Here is a 15842-nt window from a genome sequence, read left to right as displayed (position 1 = left end):
TGTATGTAAATATATTGGTTGGATAAAAGGGGGTCTGTTTCACTTCTGACATCCAAGTAAAGACGTCATGTGAGTGAGCTGTCAACAGGGAGGTATCCCAGAAGACAGAGCGGCACCGAGCGGAGAAGAGGCCTGGAGAAGAAAGCCTTTGAAATCAGTCAGACCCTAACGCATGGCACACATCCCACCCCATGTCCTAATACACAGTTTGAGTTGGTGCCACACTCTTATACACACTCTTTAATTGTTTCAGAACAAAGCTATAAAAAAAAACATGATTTATTGGGTGCTGTTTTATCATTACATACACCACCCTTCCCCCTGTAACATCACTCCAGAGCTGTCCAACCTCCACTGGCTCCCCATATGCTCACGCATTGACTTTAAAATCCTGGTTCACACCTACCAAGCTATCCACAACTCTGGACCCAAGTACCGGTCTGACCTCATTCTACCCTGCTGCCCCACACGCACCCTTTGCTCCTCCAGGTCCGTCTACCTTCAGGAGCCCTGCAGTAGACTAAAAAGTATGGGTGACAGGGCTTTCAGTTGTGTGGCTCCTCGGCTGTGGAACGCACTTCCAGTCACTGTCAGGGCTGCAGAGTCTCTGGCCTCGTTTAAAGCACAGCTAAAATCGGAACTTTTCAGAAAAGCTTTCATGGACCTATGTTAATCCGGTTCTCCTGTCCACCGGATCTGACGACATCTGTATATAGGTTTGATTGTCCGCTTAGAATGTTCTGTGTTTTGGATTGTTTATATTATTATTGTTGTTTTTAAATAAAATAAAATTGTATTATCTTTTATATATTTTATTATCCAAGAACTCAACTACAAAAGCTTTCCTGCAAAAGCTTTCCTGCAACCCGCTTCACCAATTACAAAAAAGTATTATTTACCTCAAATCTGAAAATCCACCGTGGAAGCTAGCCAGGGGCTAATTCAGAAGCTAGCCAGAAAGCTAACCAGAAGCTATCCGATAGCTAGCCAGAAGCTAATCTGTAGCTGCCCAGAAATTAGCCGGTCTGCTGGCTAGCGTTGGTGTCTCAGCTGCCCACGTTTTGTGGTCATCAGCTATTCCTTTAGCTCGATAATCTACCGGCACTTTTGTGCAACGCGACTCGGACCGGAGCATTCCGGGACTTTTTTTTTCTCTCAGTTTCCCCGGATTTCAGCCGCAGGCTCTGGACATTTGCAGCTAGCTAGCTGCAAACCGTGTGACTATTGGCTTACGTCGATCCCGGAGCAAACTCAAATCATTCCGGAGCTAGCCAGCTGAGGAGTTCCATCAGCCATTCCTGGGCTACAGTCACCTATCCGGACCCGTTTTTTTTGTTTTGTTGTTGCTGCAGATACGGAGCCCCGCCGGGCCTTCACGACTGACTGCCGACGTTATCTGCCCGAGGGAGTTATCCAACTGGCACCTCCGTCCCGACGTTACCTGAACGCTCATCTGGGGCCCGCTAACCGTTAGCTGTCTTACCGGCTGCTATCTGAATAAGTATATCGGACAATTATTATTATTATTATTATTTTTCTTTTTTTTCTTGGGTCACTATATCTATTTTGCCAATTTGGATTGATCCCCTCTACCACACGGAACCCCACTAACCTACCGACGGAAACGCACGAGGTATCTCCAAATAGACTTCCATACTATGCTATCTCGCTACCGATAGCCATCTACCCGGCCAGCTGTCTGGATCGCCGTGACCCCAACCAACCTCTACTCACTGGACCCTTATTGATCACTCGATTAAGCATGCCTCTCCTTAATGTAAATATGCCTTGTCCATTGCTGTTCTGGTTAGTGTTTATTGGCTTATTTCACTGTAGAGCCTCTAGCCCTGCTCACTATACCATATCCAACCTCACAGTTCCACCACCCACATATGCGATGACATCACCTGGTTTCAATGATGTTTCTAGAGACAATATCTCTCTCATCATCACTCAATACCTAGGTTTACCTCCACTGTATTCACATCCTACCATACCTTTGTCTGTACATTATTCCTTTAAGCTATTTTATCGCCCCCAGAAACGTCCTTTTACTCTCTGCTCTAGAAGTTCTAGACGACCAATTCTCATAGCTTTTAGCCGTACCCTTATCCTACTCCTCCTCTGTTCCTCTGGTGATGTAGAGGTGAATCCAGGCCATGCAGTACCTAGCTCCACTCCTATTCCCCAGGCGCTCTCTTTTGATGACTTCTGTAACCGTAATAGCCTTGGCTTCATGCATGTTAACATTAGAAGCCTCCTCCCTAAGTTTGTTTTGTTCACTGCTTTAGCACACTCTGCCAACCCGGATGTTTTAGCCGTGTCTGAATCCTGGCTTAGAAAGACCACCAAAAATTCTGACATTTTCATCCCCAACTACAAGATTTTCAGACAAGATAGAACGGCCAAAGGGGGCGGTGTTGCAATCTATTGCAAAGATTGCCTGCAGAGTTCTGTTTTACTATCCAGGTCTGTTCCCAAACAATTTGAACTTCTACTTTTAAAAATCCACCTCTCTAAAAACAAGTCTCTCACCGTTGCCGCCTGCTATAGACCACCCTCTGCCCCCAGCTGTGCTCTGGACACTATATGTGAACTGATTGCCCCCCATCTATCTTCAGAGCTCGTGCTGCTAGGCGACCTAAATTTTAACATGCTTAACACCCCAGCCACCCTACAATCTAAGCTTGATGCCCTCAATCTCACACAAATTATCAATGAACCTACCAGGTACCACCCCAATTCCGTAAACACGGGTACCCTCATAGATATCATCCTAACAAACTTGCCCTCCAAATACACCTCTGCTGTTTTCAACCAAGATCTCAGCGATCACTGCCTCATTGCCTGCATCCGTAATGGGTCAGCGGTCAAACGACCTCCACTCATCACTGTCAAACGCTCCCTGAAACACTTCAGCGAGCAGGCCTTTCTAATCGACCTGGCCGAGGTATCCTGGAAGGATATTGATCTCATCCCGTCAGTAGAGGATGCCTGGACATTTTTTTTAAATGCCTTCCTCACCATCTTGAATAAGCATGCCCCATTCAAGAAATTTAGAACCAGGAACAGATATAGCCCTTGGTTCTCTCCTGACCTGACTGCCCTTAACCAACAGAAAAACATCCTATGGCGTTCTGCATTAGCATCGAACAGCCCCCGTGATATGCAACTTTTCAGGGAAGCTAGAAACCAGTATACACAGGCAGTTAGAAAAGCCAAGGCTAGCTTTTTCAAGCAGAAATTTGCTTCCTGCAACACAAATTCAAAAAAAATCTGGGACACTGTAAAGTCCATGGAGAATAAGAACACCTCCTCCCAGCTTCCAACTGCTCTGAAGATAGGAAACACTGTCACCACCGACAAATCCACTATAATTGAGAATTTCAATAAGCATTTTTCTACGGCTGGCCATGCTTTCCACCTGGCTACCCCTACCCCGGACAACAGCACTGCCCTCCCCTCTGCTACTCGCCCAAGCCTTCCCCATTTCTCTTTCTCCCAAATACAGTCAGCTGATGTTCTAAAAGAGCTGCAAAAGCTGGACCCTTACAAATCAGCCGGGCTAGATAATCTGGACCCTTTCTTTCTAAAACTATCTGCTGAAATTGTTGCCACCCCTATTACTAGCCTTTTCAACCTCTCTTTCGTGTCGTCTGAGATTCCCAAAGATTGGAAAGCAGCTGCGGTTATCCCCCTCTTCAAAGGGGGGGACACTCTTGACCCTAACAGCTACAGACCTATATCTATCCTACCCTGCCTTTCTAAGGTCTTCGAAAGCCAAGTCAACAAACAGATTACCGACCATTTCGAATCCCACCATACCTTCTCCGCTATGCAATCTGGTTTCAGAGCTGGTCATGGGTGCACCTCAGCCACGCTCAAGGTCATAAACGATATCTTAACCGCCATCGATAGGAAACAATACTGTGCAGCCGTATTCATTGACCTGGCCAAGGCTTTTGACTCTGTCAATCACCACATCCTCATCGGCAGACTCGACAGCCTTGGTTTCTCTAATGATTGCCTCGCCTGGTTCACCAACTACTTCTCTGATCGAGTTCAGTGTGTCAAATCGGAGGGTCTGTTGTCCGGGCCTCTGGCAGTCTCCATGGGGGTGCCACAGGGTTCAATTCTTGGACCGACTCTCTTCTCTGTATACATCAATGATGTCGCTCTTGCTGCTGGTGATTCTCTGATCCACCTCTACGCAGACGACACTATTCTGTATACTTCTGGCCCTTCTTTTGACACCGTGTTAACAACCCTCCAGGCGAGCTTCAATGCCATACAACTCTCCTTCCGTGGCCTCCAATTGCTCTTAAATACAAGTAAAACTAAATGCATGCTCTTCAACCGATCGCTGCCTGCACCTGCCCGCCTGTCCAGCATCACTACTCTGGACGGCTCTGACTTAGAATATGTGGACAACTACAAATACCTAGGTGTCTGGTTAGGTGTCTGGTTAGACTGTAAACTCTCCTCCAAACATCTCCAATCCAAAGTTAAATCTAGAATTGGCTTCCTATTCCGCAACAAAGCATCCTTCACTCATGCTGCCAAACATACCCTTGTAAAACTGACCATCCTACCAATCCTCGACTTCGGTGATGTCATTTACAAAATAGCCTCCAAAACCCTACTCAATAAATTGGATGCAGTCTATCACAGTGCCATCCGTTTTGTCACCAAAGCCCCATATACTACCCACCACTGCGACCTGTACACTCTCGTTGGCTGGCCCTCGCTTCATACTCGTCGCCAAACCCACTGGTTCCAGGTCATCTACAAGACCCTGCTAGGTAAAGTCCCCCCTTATCTCAGCTCGCTGGTCACCATAGCAACACCTACCTGTAGCACGCGCTCCAGCAGGTTTATCTCTCTGGTCACCCCCAAAACCAATTCTTCCTTTGGCCGCCTCTCCTTCCAGTTCTCTGCTGCCAATGACTGGAACGAACTACAAAAATCTCTGAAACTGGAAACACTTATCTCCCTCACTAGCTTTAAGCACCAGCTGTCAGAGCAGCTCATAGATTACTGCACCTGTACATAGCCCATCTATAATTTAGCCCAAACAACTACCTCTTTACCTACTGTATTTATTTATTTATTTTGCTCCTTTGCACCCCATTATTTCTGTCTCTACTTTGCGCTTTCTTCCACTGCAAACCAACCATTCCAGTGTTTTTATTTTTTATTTTACTTGCTGTGTTGTATTTACTTCGCCACCATGGCCTTTTTATATTTTTATTTATTTATACATTTATTTGTTTGCCTTCACCTCCCTTATCTCACCTCACTTGCTCACATTGTATATAGACTTATTTTTTTTTTTCACTGTATCATTGACTATATGTTTGTTTTACTCCATGTGTAACTATGTGTTGTTGTATGTGTCGAACTGCTTTGCTTTATCTTGGCCAGGTCGCAATTGTAAATGAGAACGTGTTCTCAATTTGCCTACCTGGTTAAATAAAGGTTAAATAAAAAAAAATTAAAAATTCAAAGCTCGATACAAATGAAATGTATTATTATTATTATTACTTTGAATCAATGATTTTATGCAGCAACTGAGGACCATTCGATCAACAGGGCCCGGGAGAGTGCAGTGATATTCACCTACTGAGATCAAAAGATCCCACAACGGATCCCACTATTTACATGTCACCATTACAATTCTGTTGTTTTATCACCTCTGCCTCTTAAAGTCTGAGTATGTGAAACACTTTTCAGTCCACTGCACTCGTTCAGATTTAAACGTGCAATGAGATTTGGCTTAACGTAAGAATGTCATGGACATTTCAAAATTCTAATGTTTAAGTACTTCTGTATAGACTTTCCTCTCTGGGCATATTGCAAAGAAATGTTCTGGGAAATAGCGATACTGGATCGGATTCTGGGCTCCAGCTCCTATTGTATTCAGGGATTTGGCACTGCACTGGAACAGTCTCTCTCCCCCTGAGAGGATATGGAAATAACCCCTTATTAACCAGGCTATACTGGAGCAAGACCAGTGTCCCTTTATAGCCTCAAGTATAAAGTACCAGAAATACGGTATGACTCATGAGGCTGTCTGATCTCTGATGTGCCCGTTTCATCCAACGGAAATGGGACAAAGATGCATGTCTGATAGTGCCTTGAAATATAGACGGTATACAATGAACAAAGTGGACATTCATTGTCCATTGTTCACTTAGAATATGATGAATATTTTGTATTCTGGGTTAAGATGCACATCTGATAATTCTTTTAAAAAGAGACGGTATACTGGACCATAATTGAAGTCCAATGCAATGTTCCCTTACCTATATTCTTAGAAGAAAAAAACTCTCCCTATTTGGAACCTAAAAGTGTTCTTTGGCTGTCCCCATAGAATATTCCATAGAATATTTGAAGAACCCTTTTTGGATCCATGTAGAACCCTTTCCACATAAGGCTCTACATGGAACCCAAAACAGCTCTACCTCGAATCAAAAAGGGTTCTACCTGGAACAAATCTTCAGTATTCTGGGTCAAGATGGACCTGTGGAGGCCTGATACTGAGGAAGGAGATTGAAAACGCCCTTAGATAACTGTTGAACCCCCAAACCCCAACACCCCCAACTCGAAATCCGTTCCCCTCCCATCCTCTGGCAACGGGTATCATTTTGAATCTGCCGCAGGGATGTCAGGGCCGCCCTCATGCATGATTAATGATGATGGTTTCCTGATAAAACACTTCAATATGTTGTTTCATATCGCCAGCCATAACCATAACCCTTTTCTCCCTCCGCCTCCCCCTTCTCCCTTCTCCCTCCCTCGTCTACGAGTCCCCCTAGAGCTCATTTACTGTGATTACCAATAACAATAACACAACCATTATCTTTTATTATGGCGTTCTCCCAGGACCCAGCCAGCACGCCGACACTTTGATAAAGTTACAAAACAGCTCCTATTTCAACCGTTTGCTTGTTTTCTTGGCTCAGGACGTAGTAAATGTGGCGTTTCTGTTTCCGTCCGAGACGTAAGTACAAATAAATGGCAACAGTCCTGTAAATAGATGATTAAGCGTTGAAATTGCCTGAAACAGTTTTATGGCGGGGCACTGGAAAAGCTTGCTTATAGATACCAAGCCTGCTGTTAGATGTAAGTGTTGTCTTACGTTACAGTGTGAGGGCCAAACTTGAGAAGGTTTGTTCTGTGATCAAAAAGAATACTTCAGCCTCTAGAGAACTAAACCTTATGTAGCCTAGTCATTAATTCCATTTCATGTTCATTCTACTACAATGGCAGTGGTCAAAACATGATGAGTAGTACTTTATCCTGTGATTAGAGATTTTTTGAAAAAAAAGTCTAAATTTTACAATCCAGAAAGTACCAGACATGTTAAAGGCCCAATACAGCCGTTTTTATCTCAATATCAAATCATTTCTGAGTAACAATGAAGTGCCTAACTGTGATAGTTTTCATTTGAAATGGTCAACAAGAAACAAAAATAGATTCTTAGCAAGGACTGTCTGGGTGTGGTCTGAGTGGGAAAGGGAACAATTATGTTATTGGCAGAGAGGTTTAGAACTCTTTCTTATTGGTCTATTAACTCATTTACCGCTTGGTGATGTCACCAGGCATGCCAAAACTCCATCCCAACAAAACAGACTGAAATTTCAGGCAGTCTTTTCAAACAGCTTTTACACTAAAGGGGCATTATCATCATTTTCACAATTTTACAGTATTACTCCAAACCCATAGTGTGAAAATATATATAAAACACAGAAAAATGTAGTTTTTGACTACACTGGGCCTTTAACAATTGCAAAAATGCAAGTGCTTAAAGGAAGTTTTCAATAGATGCTACTACAGCACACATGTTTCCGCCGAGGAAGACTGTGCATTCCAGAGTGGCTACGTTTTATTCCTACGGAGCCGGACTGACCCCGTTTCACCTACAGTAGCATGGCTCATCTGTAACCTTGAACGTCTCCTCTCAGGGTCTTGCGTTTATGATGTCACAAAGGCCAGTCGTTCTGGGTTTATAACAGTCGCTCTCCCGGAGAAAGTTCTAATCCAGCTGTAGGCTAGTCAACCCCCTCCTCGTAAATGAGTGTGTCCAATCTACCCACTGTGTTTCATTAAGAACAGACCACATCAATCCAGGTCCCTGCGCACCACGCGCTACTTCAGGGAACACGGCACAGTTAAAGGACCTCACAGCACACCAGTGCTCACAAACTTAACACCAGCCCTGTAGTCCCAGACCACACATCCAGACCTCTAGTCATAGACCACACGTGAGACCTCATGAGACCTCACAGCAGACCGCACCGTAGACCTCACAGAACCTCACCCCTGTCACTCATCAACCAGACACTCGTCCAGTACATACAGTCCAACTCTGATACGTCGAGCACAACAATACAACATTTGGGAAACAGGATATTGGAGTTTTTTTGGACCAGATGAATTGGAGTGTTAAAGGAAGTGCTCGGTCATGCTAGATCCTGTTGTAGTCGATCCAATGGTGAAATAGGGGGACGTAGTGGGGCCAAGAGTGCATAGCAGAAGGTCTGAGGAGAGGATAGATGAATGGACAGACAGAAGTATAGATGGGCAGATGAACAAGACGACAGGAGGTAGAAGCCAAGGAGAGTGGGAAGGATTCCAATGGGTGGGACAGGACGAGAAAGCAGCCTCGTGAAGGAAGGGTTTCAAACTCTTTTCATCGTCTGCCTGAAGACCGGAGCTTTACAAAAGCAAGATGAAGCGGCGCCACTGGAGCAGACTGGCCTGGCGCTCCTCAACGAATCCCAGGCGCAGAGACAGAAAAGGACCCCACCCCTACAACTACCCTCCCCAGCCAAACCCGCCCAAACTACTCCCAACACAGCTCTATATCCCTCTATATCACCCCAATGACTCCAATCATTCCCACTGAGATCTGAGGAATCGCGCAATGGATCCCAAAGCTGCCACCAGTTTGCATTTCACCATTCAAATTCTCTGTTGTTTTATCACCTACCTCTCATAGTCTGAGCTTGTGACTCTTCGCAATAGTATTGATGGAACTAAGGCAGTTTAGATCTATACTCCAATAAGTTCCTTCCATAATTTCCTTTCTTTCATGCCCACTGATCTGAGGAACTAGATTTGTGAGAACACCATAGTAGACACCTACAGTTTCTTTACCTTTGGGTCGTTCCACCAATTAAGTACCTTTAGGCTAGTGCAACTTAGTATAAAAATAATAATAATAACAACATTTTAACGTTCTGTCATAAAGAGCACATGTTCAACTTAATACATTTGTGGGGTCCTCATGATGATGTGGCAAGTGACACTTTGCTTCTTGTAGTCAAATATCTTGAAAACCTTACTGCTGACATGCAAAACATTTTGGGACTGGATCAACAGTAGACTAATTAAAAAAATACCAAAGATAGTTTTTCAGTGGAGTTTTTCAGAGGAGTTTCCCTTTAAGTGCCAAATAAAGTACCAGGGTTGAATGTAACAAGTTTGAGGATTTTATCTTAAATCAGCCATAAATCCCCTTGTGACAGGGGGAATGAAATCTTGTTGTGTGCAACAGGAAGGGGCAATTGAATGCAGGCTTCACTGAGAAATTGAAATTCTTAAAACATCTAGCCTGTCTATCTATGGGTAGCAGGGTTGACGTTTTATGCTCGACCCGCTCAGTTTTCCACCACAAAACACCAGAAAACATACAAAAAGAGTAGAATTAGCTCACCTGCCTTCACACTATAATTTGACGAGCAGATGTTCAATGTTTCCTTTGAATAAAAAAGGTATTGTTTTTTGCCATATTAAAATGAAAGTTCAGTTCACGTAACAGAGTTGACCTTGAAATGAGGGACAGACGTAAAGGAATCACTTATCACATGAAAGTAATAATCTTCGGAAATGAGTTTGTCAAAGCAACAAAATAACTAGGGCAGAGCTAGGGACTTACAATGATGGTGAAAACCTGGAGAAATGTTGGGGTTAAGTGGGTTAAAATCTTCCAAGAAGTCACAGAGGATGCACGTCCTAGCAAGTCTTTATATTAAACATCAGATTTATTTAATTTTACGTGGTCTATATTAAATGGCACTTTATTTAATATAACAGGCTTTTAAAACGCAAGTTCTACTTAAAATATCAAAGGGATGCAAAAGGTACTCTTTTCGTGGAACGACCCTATTAAAGGTAATGGAGTCATGGAGGCAAGGCTTTAAAATGCAATATTTGTGCACAAAATCCAATTAAAATATCAAAGAGAGGCAAAAGGTACTCTTTTTGCGGAACGACCCTACTGTATTAATGGTCATGGAGTCAAGGACAAGGTGAAAATAAGTGTTCCAACACAAGCCATGTTTGGTGTGGAGCAAGGTTAGGCCAGTTCCATTTAAATTAAGTCAATTCAGGAAGTAAACTGAAATTCCACATTTTTCTCAAAGAGATTGGTATACAGTAACAAATTATTCCAACACAACCCACATTCGGTGTATAGTAATACTATGACCGTTACCAGTCCAGACTGAGAGAGCGCCTCCTGTAGGACGGAGGTCTATCCAGTGTAGTCTTCTCAGGTTTGGTCTGCCGCTCTTTTAGGGACAGCCGGTGAGTGAATTTGGATATGCTCGACTCTGGCCTGGATGAGGGAACACAAATACACACAGAGTCAGTATTTAGTCAAAAAAGTAATCAACAGATGAAGCATAAATCTCTAATATTATAACTATTCCCTTGAAGGACTATCGCTTTCTGAGAAAGCAGTGATCACTCACTGTTGGGAAAAAGAAACAGTGAGGTCTTCATCTCTCTGTATTAGGTTGGCAATGTCCCAGTTCCTCCTATCTGTCTAAATTAAAAACGGAACATTTTCATATTTCTTCTTATTCATCACAGGCTGATTAGATGAGATTCAGCTCTGGTAATATTGCTGTGGTAACAGCATGGGGACCAATCAGTGCTTTAAAAGCAATTTGGCATCAAAGAGTTGCACTCACAAGAGCCCCGTTTATACTTGGTTCTAACATTCTTCCTTTGTCATGATCTTGTCCACATTCTGATTGTGCCAACATTTTGTAGACAGGTGTAGACGATTAAAAGACGCAATGTGAGCTGATTTCGATCAGATCTTTTAAGTGTAAACCAGCCAGATCGCTCAAGATTGATTTACAAATTGGACATCTGTCCATGGTTCGACCCCAACCTAGGGGTGGCAGGTAGCTTAGTGGTTAGAGCGTTGGACTAGTAACTGGAAGGTTGGAACATCGAATCCCTGAGCTGACAAGGTAAAAATCTGTTGTTCTACCCCTGAACAAGGCAGTTAACCCACTGTTCCTAGGCTGTCATTGAAAATAAGAATTTGTTCTTAACTGACTTGCCTAGTTAAATAAAGATAAAATATCCTGAAGTTGTTGCAAAATGCCTTCAAATTGGACACTAGGGGCAACAGTGAGCACTACCATCAAGTAGGCTGGGGTGTTGTGGAAGGGGGTGGTGGATGGATCTAATCCCATGACTATTAAAAACAAGTGTCTACCACTGGGATTGAATGCACAACCTTTGGATCCACCTAGCAAACCAAAATTGGTTCTGTGAAGCTTCCCAGAGCATTCGTTAGGTCGAGGCGAATCTTTTCATAATACAAACACTGTCCAGTCGTGGTGATAATTATAGAAAGTTTGTATAAAACATTCTGCTGATGTTGCAAGACGTTTCCTAGAACACATTTAATCTGTCCTTTAAATGTTCCCAGAATGTTTCATTAGGTTGTGGATGAGAACAATGTGAGGACATCAAAAAAGATACCGTATGTTCCTAAAACACAAACACTGTCCAGTCGTGGTGGTAATTATAGAATGTTTGTATCAAATGTTGGGGCCTCACAGGTACTATATTTAAACTAAAATAAAGTAATATTCTGTTAATATATTTTCAATTCATTATTTCACACATTGTACCTGTGGGCTGCCCCTCATAAGAGGAAGCAGAAGAAAAAAGAAAGAAAACGTTACAAAAGGTACATAACTACAGTATTGATCAACTACAGTATACAAACATTTCGACCCCAACCTCGCATCCCATTCCCCCAACATCACCCAGCCAACATGTCTCCATCCAACCCCCAATAGCCAGAAGGGGGAGCCATGGGAAGCATTGAACTACAGAAATTCAGCCGTGGCAACATATTCATTTTGACAATAGATATTCTGCCAGTTAAAGCTGCAATATTTAACTTTTTGGGCGACCCGACCAAATTCACAAAGAAATGTTAGTTGTAGATCTGTCATTCTCATTGAAAGCAAGTCTAAGAAGCAGCAGATACGTTCTATGTACGCTATTTCTATGCTTCCCATTCTTAAGTTTTCTTTGTGCGTCTTTTACTTTCGGTTTTGTACATCAGCTTTAAACATTTGAAAATATAATATTTTTGGTTATGGAAAATATATTTCACAGCGGTTTAGATGGTACAATGACTCTGAACAACCGTCAAACTCAACTCTGGACCTCGAAGCCAGTTCCACTGCATTTTTTTCATTGTTGATCTCTAATCAGGGACTGATTTAGACCTGGTGGGTACAATTAATTATCAGGTAGAACAGGAAACCAGCAGGTTCCGGACCTCGTAGGGTATAGTGCATATTGCACCTTTAAAGCAACTGGGATGTTATTCCATCTACTGAGGTCGGATTGAAATGATTTGAGCGTTCTGCAAAAGCTTCTAGCAGAGATATGACCATTCTAGTCTGTTAAAAGCTTTTTCTGCATCGAGAGATAATACAACCCAATGAGCTGTTGTTTCGGATGAAGCATTTCAGATATTTAATAGTCGACGGAGGTTATACGAGGAGAAATGTTTTTTAACAAACCCGCTTGGGTCCGTGTGGACCAATTTGGGTATGTCTCGAGACGGGATGACAACATTTTGGAAAACAATTTAACACGCAATATCTGTGTTTTGTAAATGATAGGGGGAGATAGTGAGAAGACTGGATGGCATCCTTACCTTTTTTGAATAAAAGCAACATTTGTGCTGTATTCACATCTCTCCCAAATGAAACTTTGTGAACAGCTGTGTCAATCATTTCGAGCAATAGTGGACCTAATTGGTTCAACATTTTTCAAATAGACTTTAGGAGGAATCCCATCCAGGTGATGTGCCTTTATTCATGCTATCCAATGCCCTTTTGAGTTCATTGAGAGAGATTTGGGCACCCAGTGAGGCGGCTTCCTCTGTTGAGAGAAGATGAGATCTTCATTATTTTAGAAAGGACTTCTTAGTCTGGCTTGGTGTGGATTTACAATCAGATGTGTACAGTTCTTTATAGAAGTGGGAGAATCTTTTATTGATTTATTTGGGTTCGGATAATAATTCCCCCGTTTCAGATTCAATAGTCGCTATATGGGCTAATTGATCATTACCGTGTAGCTTGTTGGCCAGTAAACGATTGGGACGATTACCATGGAAGTAATGATTGAGTCTAACTCGATGGAGAGCAAATTCTGATCTCTGTCTTATCAATAAATTAAGTTCTGTCTTGACTTTGGACAGAGTAATTGGTGCCATTTTTTGTTACTTTTAGTTGACATGAGTAAGAGTCCCTACTCTTAGTAATATTATCAGATGGTAGCCTAGCGGTTAGAGCATTGCACCGGTGATCACACGGATCCTCAACACGGGGAGCCCACATAAGTGCATCCTCAGTCCTCTCCTGTACTCCCTGTATACACACAACTGCATGGCCTCGCACAGTCCCAACTCCATCATCAAGAGTGCTGACGACACGACAGTAGTAGGCCTGATTACCAACAATGACGAGATGGCCTACAGGGAGGAGGTATGCACTCTGACGGCGTGGTGCCAGGTAAAACAACCTCTCCCTCAACGTCAGCAAAACAAAGGAGCTGATTGAGGATTTCAGGAGGAACCAGGCACATCCTCATCCTCATCAACGGGGCTGCCGTGGAGACGGTCAAAAACGCAAAGTTCCTCTGCAAACACGTCTCAGAGGAGCTGAAATGTTCAAACCACATGGACACTGTGGTGAAGAAGGCACGGCAATAACAATTCAACCTCAGGAGGCTGAAGAAATTCGGCCTATCCCCAAGGACCCTCACAGTATACAGAGCACCATCGAAAGAAAACTGTCAGGCTGCATCAAAGCCTGGTACGGCAACTCCACCGCCACTGACCGCAAGGCTCTAGAGAGGGTGGTATACTCAGCCAAAAACACCATTGGGTGTACACTGCCTGCCCTCCAGGACACCTACAACACCAGGTGTCACAGGAAGGCCAAGAAGATCATCAAGGAACTCCCGAGCCACGGCCTGTTCTCCTTGCTTCCATCATTCAGACGCAGGCAGTATACAGTAGGAGCATCATTGCAAAAACTGTAAGACAAGCCAATAGCTTCTACCCCAAGACCATCAGTTGCTGAATAGCCACCACTAGGCAGCTACAGGGCCTTCAGAAACTATTCACACCCCTTTTCCCACATTTTGTTGTGTTACAGCCTGATTTTAAAATTGATTAAATTGAATGGATTAAAATGTCTTGTCACTGGCCTATACACAATACCCCATAATGTCAAAGTGGAAATATGTTTTTCGAAATGTTTACTGTTGTAAAAATGTATATATTATTATTTCATTCACTTCTCTTTTTGACCTGCACTGTTGGAGCTTAAGAATTTGAAGACTCTGCAATTACAGTGCATTTGGAAAGTATTCAGACCCCTTCTCTTTTTACACATTTTGTTATGTTACAGCTTTATTCTAAAACCAAGCCATGAGGTCGAAGGAATTGTCCGTAGAGCTCCGAGACAGGATTGTGTCGAGAAACAGATCTGTGGAAGGGTACCAAAAAATGTTTGCAGTATTGAAGGTCCCCAAGAAGACAGTGGTCTCCATCATTCTTAAATGGAAGAAGTTTGGATGGCAAGAGTGTGCAAAGCTGTCATCAAGGGAAAGGGTGGCTACTTTTTTGGTTACGACATGATTCCAGGTGTTATTTCATAGTTTTGATGTCTTCACTATTATTCTACAATGTAGAAAATAGCAAAAATAAAGAAAAACCCTTGAATGAGTAGGTGTGTCTAAACTTTTGACTGGTACTGTATATATATATATATATATATATATATATTTGCAGACACTTCTCCAGAGCGATTTACAGGAGCAATTAGGTTTAAGTGCCTTGCTCAAGCACACAGACAGATTTTTCAGCTAGTCGACTCGGGGATTCAAACCAGCGACCTTTTTCGGTTACTGGCCCAACACTCTTAACAACTAGGCTAAGTGCCGATGGGGTTAGTACTGAACACTAACCCCATCGGCACGATCTCCCCGCTCATTTCCCACTTCCATCCCATTCCCATTCACTATTTCCTGAACTCCATCCCAAACAACAAACATATTTTCCAGTGTGAATCATGTGAGAGGGTGTGGGAATATCGTCAGACGGCAGCCTAATTGATGGGAGATTTGGCCGGACAGGGGTTCACCCTGTGAACCCGGTGGCAGGTAACCTAGTAGTTAGAGCATTGGGCCAGTAACCGAAAGGTTGCAAGATGAATCGCCGAGTCGACAAGGCAGACCGAGGGCGTCTCAGGGAGAGTTGGGAAACGCAAAAAACACATTTCCAATTCCCTCATGCGTATTAATACACACTTGTACATGTGTGAAAGAGCACCCACTAAATTGTTCTTATTACACTGCTAAATTAGTGCCACTGCTTGTGCCCGCCAAGTGCCAAGTACTATGGGGGGACTCCAAAACATAATTTACATGCTCCATATTCATAAAACAAAATGGTACTTTAATAATAATTGTAGCCACTCAATAAACTATCAATATAAAGG

General features: G+C 43.0%; 1 protein-coding gene and 1 long non-coding RNA gene across 5 annotated transcripts in view; one reads left to right on the top strand and one right to left on the bottom strand.

Moving 5' to 3' along the window:
- The window catches only part of ankfn1b (ankyrin repeat and fibronectin type III domain containing 1b), a 295078-nt gene that overhangs the window by 49809 nt on the left and 229427 nt on the right, over positions 1-15842 (bottom strand). For all 4 annotated transcript variants that reach the window (XM_071392239.1, XM_071392238.1, XM_071392237.1 and 1 more), the window contains one exon: positions 10502-10624. In XM_071392239.1, the coding sequence (XP_071248340.1) occupies positions 10502-10624 (123 nt within the window). The remainder of the gene's footprint in view (positions 1-10501; positions 10625-15842) is intronic.
- The window catches only part of LOC139570398 (uncharacterized), a 10472-nt gene continuing 1493 nt past the window's right edge, over positions 6864-15842 (top strand). Inside the window, exons 1-2 of the long non-coding RNA XR_011674061.1 lie at positions 6864-7003; positions 14751-14986. This is a non-coding gene — a long non-coding RNA (uncharacterized lncRNA). The remainder of the gene's footprint in view (positions 7004-14750; positions 14987-15842) is intronic.

This window comes from Salvelinus alpinus, chromosome 3 (assembly GCF_045679555.1).
Source record: "Salvelinus alpinus chromosome 3, SLU_Salpinus.1, whole genome shotgun sequence".
Taxonomy (NCBI): Eukaryota; Metazoa; Chordata; class Actinopteri; order Salmoniformes; family Salmonidae; genus Salvelinus; species Salvelinus alpinus.
The sequence above is the reverse complement of the archived record's forward strand: the minus strand, read 5'-3'. Positions and strand labels throughout refer to the sequence as shown.